Here is a 6,714-nt window from a genome sequence, read left to right on the forward strand (position 1 = left end):
AAGTCTACTCTTTCCTTTTATCTCCAAGCCATGCTGATAATGAAAAGATCCAAAAAATGTAGGATGTTGAATGGAAAGCATTTCATTTGGAAAGGAAACATAAGGATCTTGGTAGTACCTGCCTCAGTTTTCTATAAGGACAAGCTTGGACACTCAACCTAACATAATACTTGCCCCTTTTCTCCTCTTCCCTGGCGCAATTAACTATGAATTTATGCTATAGCAAATGTGCAGTTTAAAAACACTTGAGAGAGAACCTAGGAACAAAATTGTACTAGCTAGTATTACACCTGCAATCAGCAAGTTACTCTACCCCCACCTTCTGCCCAAATTACAACCAAATTTCTAGACCCTAATAACTGGCTGCTGCTAAACTGAAACTAAAATAACTTATTTGTTGTTGCTTCTCTCTTAACATATTCTTTCATCCATCCAAAAACAGAATAAAAAAAAATCCAACAAGATTTCTATCACTTGATCAAATTTAGCCAGTATTATATAACTGATTAAAAAAGAAGTAGGAAGGGGAAGTAAGCTAAAATTCCTAGCACACTGTCAAATGAACTGAAGCGTTCTCTAACAGGTTACTAATCCATACTCAGAAAAGAGAGCAGGGATAAAACTGCAGTCTGAAAAGTCCTATACTGCAGCTGTCAATTAAGGCACTCTCAGGGAAATTCTTAAGAAATCAACACTCACAGGGGAATCCTATTTGGGTTTAAGAATTATCAAGGTGAAAAGTTTCTTCACTTTCTCACAGATGTTTCTACTGCCAAGTAATAGCTAAAAATTTCTTCTCCCAGAACTTCTCTAAGGCAATTTTAGCCCTAGGCACCTAAATTCCTGTTCCATTCCTCACTGGTATGCACGAACCCTAAAGGTTATAATTTGACTCTCAGAGCAGGACCGCACTCAACCAGCAGCTCACTAAATCAAAACAGCCTGCTTTTCCAGGGCAAGTTGGGAAAGGAGGTACACCAACTTCTATTGAAGTCTTTGTACTCTGCAGGGGACAATTGTCAGAGGGTGGTGTGGCCCTAAGACTGTTTTTCCAACCAGCAGCACTGCTCCTCATGTATATTTGCCAAAGAAATGGACTGTGAAAGAGAGAGTTTTCTTTTTCACTGTTAAAAGTTTAAAAGTATGTCTTTATGTCACAGATGGTCTTCAATAACTTGAGATGGGAAATATATTTGAGATGTACAAGGCTTGATTTCCCTTTCCGCTATAATCAGTCATCTTTTGTCTTCCATCAAAAGAATGCAGGAAAAGCTGAATGCATGGAATTACTTAGTGATTAGATTACACTTACACATGACCTAAAAATGTTCAGTTGTGTATCTTGCTCTTATATCCAAGTTCTGTGAGGAAGTTCCTTACATTAATTTTCCTACTCAGTGGACTTACCCTAAAACAGGAACAATTTGCTCTAATAGACACAGCTGTTTAAAAGCTACATATGATTTCCTCTTTAAGAACCTAAAGTAGATATCAAAGAATCTCTAAATATTTGATTAGCAGCAGCTTACAGACAGCAGAGTTCAAGACTTGAAGAAAGCTCAGTTTTTCTATATAGAGGCTTATGAAAATGACATATTGTGTCTGAAGCTCTGCCTAATCCAACTGTTTGTCTTGCCAAGCTAGTAAATAAATAAAGACAAAAGTCACTGTCATGTACCAGTTAAAATGCTGCTTAAAATGACAAGAAAGCATATGGAAAACAGCCTTCAACTCCAATAAAATCTAGTAACAGAATGTTCCATGATACAATAGCCATGGGGTCAACTAATGGTGTATCTTTCACTGAAAAACAAAAAAAAATTAAAAGATTAGGGTGATGCAGGTAGTAAATACTGTGTGGTAGCCAAGAAAATACCAGTGAGTAATGCTCAGTAAATCTACAAAATTACTTCAACTGCTGTCTCTCCTATTGAATAGGAATAAAATTTGCTATGCTTTGCTTAATAAACTGCGCCATTGCTAGATGCTCTCCCTCCCCATTAAACTTGTAAACTCATTGTCTCTGCATTTTTCTTGTGGATTTTGTATTTCCATATATTTATATGACCCCTGTGTTAAAATGATATTGTCAAAGAACCCTTATTTAATATCTAGGGAATAATAGAGGATTTTGAAGTGAAAAATAGAATTAGCCTTACAGTTTTTCAGACATACAGACTAAGTATAAATTAATTTATTTAAGCAGTTGGTTGAATTTCTCAGCGTTGCCAACAGCTAGAATCCTAGTGTTGTTGTGTTGCATGGAGAAACTGAAACATTTTGAAAATAAAGACTGAAAGAAATGGAAAGAGATTACAAGTGTGGAAATTGCACATTAACAAAACAGCCTGTCTTGTTTCAACATCAGTCTTTTGTTCATTCTTTCAGGAAATATTATAAACAGGTCCCAAATAAAACTTTGCAGAATGAAACATTGCCTAGAGCTGAGTAATTTACAACACAATACTTCTTTTAAAAAACCCAAACAACATTACAGGTTCTTAATTTGTCTACAGCATTCTCTTGAAAGCTTTGTGATTTATTTCCAAGCTGGCAGATGTTTTATCCCCCCATACATTTACAACTGAAGGTATGATGACTTTGTCTAAGGAAACAGTAATTTTGCAGGATTCTAAAAGACACATTATGATAAGTTGCCTCCAAACCTTGTGCAAGCCAAAAAAAAAAAAAGTGAATTGTGTTCTTCTAGTGGTATGAGCCTCCAGATTATCCTCCTTGTAACCCCATGGTTTCAGGAAAACAGAACCAGCAGATAAATGTGATTATTTTTACCCTGTGCTTCTCCTTCCAAACATTTAATGAGTACCTTCCAGAACAGCATAAAAGCTGCCACACCACGACCCATCCATGGGCATAGGCTCACTCACCCCTACATGTGATCCTATGAAGTGTCTCAATAATTGAAGACACTCAATTCCTCAAAGTCAAAAGAATCTCAGATAGGGGTTTATTTGAGTCACATGTTAATGTCTAAGCATTTCAAGGACTGTTCACTGCATGTATGATCAGTTTTAAAACAGAGCACAAGAATACTCTGCTTCTATTTAAAAAAAAAATACTGTTGTCACAAGAACTTTTACCGGAGAAGAAGCATAGGAAAAGGAAGCTTTGCTTCCTATAACATTTTTGTGGTATAAACCACAGCTGGAGGCTCCCTACACCCTACAATAGCTTAGTGATGCATTATGTGTCTTGCAAACAGAGTAAGTTTGTTTCACTTGGCTTATTCATTTGTGACCCTGAGGAGATACTGAAAAAAATCTCCTATTAACATCAATGGGTATCAGAAAAGCCTACTGCACACTCTCACTGACTTAGAAATGAGCATAAAATTAGACCTATAGACAGTCTTGATGTACAGGTACCCTGTGAATAAGCATTAATAAACATCACATACAAAGTTGCTGCAACCCCAGGTAATGCTTTATTAGATGATAAGCAGGCAAAGTCCATTTGGAATGGCAAAAAGAGCTCCCTTCCCCTTGACCAGATATCAACACTCATTAAGCAGAGCATCTTACTTGCAAAAGAATGAAAGGGGATGCATTCTGAGGTGGGGGGGGAAAGAAGCTGTTTAATTTGTTTCTATATTAGAACCCAAGTCATGTTATCGAAATAGCTTTAGGAGTAAGATTTCGCTAAGCATATTTAGGCTTCTAGGTTTTTGGTAGAGCACTGCTGCACCTCTTGTTTTGCAGCCTTAAATAAGGCTTACTTTAAAAAGCACCCAATAAAACAAAACGGAAAAATGAAGTTAAAAAAAAAGGAAGCTCTTTACTAGGTTGAAACTTTGGGTCTACTTAGATCAACTGTTGCATTATTTTTTTTCCTATGACCATTTATGCCAAAGGGTGTGAGGGAAAGAAGAGAGACAAACCTTATTATTGATGATGGCTTCAGAATCATCGAAGACAAAATCTCCATCATAGCTGTTAGCAAAGCAGAGGAAGGAAATTAAAGCCACAACCATTTTAGCCCAGTATGATGGAAGGAGGAACCATGATATGTCATGGTCCAGATTAGGTTCTGTTTGTGCCATTCTGTAAAATGCTTGTTCCAAGCTGAGAGCTTCAGCATTATGTTGGTTGGAAATCTGAAATACATATATACAAATGCATGGTTATAGTCACATTTCAATAAAAAAGAATTTAAAAATGGAGAGTTGGGTTGGGAGATGAGAAAGCTGTATGAAGTTCCATACAACCTTACATTTTTCTCTCAGTGCATTTCATAATTACTGGAACATACCTAAACGTAATTTTGTACTTCAAACAGGGAAGTAAAGGCAGAGTTTCTCATGGTTGGAGCAGAGAGAAATTCTTAGATTCTAAGATAAAGCTTTGCTCTAAAACCTAGAGCAAATCACTGTTTTTTCTGTTTCTTACTGTTCAAGTTATACAAACAGAGGTATCGTGGAGACTGTGGAGCATTTATAAAGTTCTGTAGAGAATGATAAGCATTATAATTTCCTTCCACGTGTGAAAAGCAAACCATTAGTTGCCAAAAGAGCTCAACTCTCTTCTGTTAATCAGATTAAAGGACCTAGTCTCACACATTTCCCCATGCAAGGAATTCATACAAGCATCACAGATAGACATATGGAAATAGGAGTTAATGGAATAGGCCCTAAATCTCAACAATTTAAACAATGAGACAACAAGACCCATAGAATTAAGACTGGACTAGTGTTCACTAGATCACTCTGCACACCTTAAATACAGGCTAAATTCCACAGCTGTATCCATGGGCTCATGAAGTTGTTGAAGTAGATGAAAAAGACCCTACAATCCTAATGCACTGAGCAATCCATCAGTGCGGAGGTACTAAGGCTGGAGTTTTACACCCATGAGCCACCTTTACTTGGAAGGATCTCTTTCAGTGCTCCAAAGGCAGCCTCCCGCCTGGACTGCTATTCTGCCTCTGCTTCTCTGGTACTCCAACTCTACTGGGACTGGTCTTATTATCAAGTGCTGGTATAAATGCTGGTATAAATGGCAAGGGGAGAAGGTTACAAATGGAAGGAAAACTGCAGTGAAAACAGGGCAGAATATGAAATTTTTATTTGTAAGCCCAAAGAATGATAAGCACATATACTAGCCTATCTGCAGTTTCTTCTTATTTATTTGCTTTTTAAATCAAGCACTGCACTCCTGAAAACATTGCATTTAATATCTTTATACAATCTAGGAAAAAAGCTCCAGTGCACCCCTGAAAATATTGCATTTAATGACTTTATACGATCTTGGAAAAAAGCTCCAGTCATTTGGCTTCTGGAACGGGCTCGATCATTAGAGCTGCTATGGCAATTGCTCTGTAGCTTTCTGTTTTTGCAACACTGAATTCCAGTCTCCGCGTATTCCCAATTCATGCACACACACATGCACAGGGACAGGCGGTACTCTCTGTCACATCAGTGCCCCTCCTCACTTCGGGGACTGTATAGCGGTGCTCCCAAATTCAGATAAAATCAGTAACCTGGAGCTGTACAATCTGAGAAGCTGGAGCTCCCTGGCTGAGCAAAGCAGCAGCTTTAAGAGCAAAACCTTTTCTCAAAGTAGTTCACCCTTGCGCTCTTAGTTTGACGGAAACAAAGACAGAAAGCGTGGCTGTTAACTGAGGGAAGCGCACCGCGTTGCTACCAACAGCACGGATACAGCATCAGTGCCCACCAGGCAATTAAAATATTTAATCTACTCAAAATTAATTTCGCCCTGAAAGTTTCTCCAATTACGCTTGCTCCATTGATCCGGCGCACAGCTGCTGCCGGCCCTCTTCCCCGCGGTCCAGGAGGCCGGGCCGTGGCGAGGTCCCTTCTCAGGGCAACGCGGTGACCGCACGGGCACCGACGAGGGACAGAGGGACCGCCACCTCCCTGCGACCGGCGCACACGCCACTGCCCGGCGGCGGCGGCGGCAGGGAGAGAGGGAGGGAAGGAAGGCACCTCCCCGCCGCCCTCTCCAGAGAAAGGTGAGCCCGAGCTGACCCGGAGAGCAGCGGCCCCGCGCCACAGGCACCCCCGGCAGGGCGGGCACGGGGCGTCCCGCCGAGAGCGCGGGCGCCGCCGGAGGGCTCGCACCGAGGGTCGCCCTGGCCCCGCAAACTTGGGGGCGTCCCAGGAGCCCGGCGGGCGGTCCCGGGGAAGGAGCCGGCCCGGGAAGGCAGCGGCGGGCGCGGGGCAAGGGGCGAGGCTGCGCCGGGAGTTCGACGGAGGCTCTGGCCGCTCCCCTTTTGTCCTGGCGGCGGCGGCTCCGCCGTGGTGGTGGGGGGGGGCTGTCCCGGCTAGCCCTCAGCACCCCCCGGGCCGGTTCCGCCAGCGAGCGGGGCACGGGCTAGACCCCCCCTTCCCCTGCGCGGCGTTACCTGCGAGGACACGGATCCCGCCCGGCATCTCCCACCCGGGAGCGAAACTCTCGCGCCCGGCGAGCCCCGAGCGGAGCGGCCCGCGGGGGAGGGGCCGCCGCGGCCTCGCCTCCGGGAAACATCCCCGCCGCCCATTGGCTGCGGCCGCGGTGACGCGCGGCGGGCGGGGGCGGGGCGGGGCCGGGGCATCGCTGGCGGCGTCCGTGGGGCCCGTGCGGGTCGTTCTTCCGCCCTCTTAAACTCCGCGTCCCCCACAAAGGCGGGGGCTAGGCTAGGTCACTCCCTGCGCTGCCTGCGCCGCGTCTTCGGGGCGCGCCGCCCGCTCTGCCGACA

At 43.5% G+C, this 6,714-nt stretch overlaps 1 protein-coding gene across 6 annotated transcripts in view; it reads right to left on the minus strand.

Annotated features, from left to right (window-relative positions):
• The window catches only part of TMTC4 (transmembrane and tetratricopeptide repeat containing 4), a 60,342-nt gene extending 53,853 nt beyond the window's left edge, over positions 1-6,489 (minus strand). For all 6 annotated transcript variants that reach the window (XM_017816657.1, XM_017816653.1, XM_017816652.1 and 3 more), the window contains exons 1-2: positions 6,382-6,489; positions 3,899-4,114 (exon numbers count right to left, since the gene is read on the minus strand). In XM_017816657.1, coding sequence (XP_017672146.1) covers positions 3,899-4,060 — 162 coding nt within the window. In that variant the 5' untranslated portion in view covers positions 4,061-4,114; positions 6,382-6,489. The remainder of the gene's footprint in view (positions 1-3,898; positions 4,115-6,381) is intronic.
• Between the last annotated feature and the right edge of the window lie 225 nt (positions 6,490-6,714).

The sequence above is a fragment of the Lepidothrix coronata genome, unplaced genomic scaffold, assembly GCF_001604755.1.
Source record: "Lepidothrix coronata isolate B3197 unplaced genomic scaffold, Lepidothrix_coronata-1.0 Scaffold57, whole genome shotgun sequence".
NCBI classification, from domain to species: domain Eukaryota; kingdom Metazoa; phylum Chordata; class Aves; order Passeriformes; family Pipridae; genus Lepidothrix; species Lepidothrix coronata.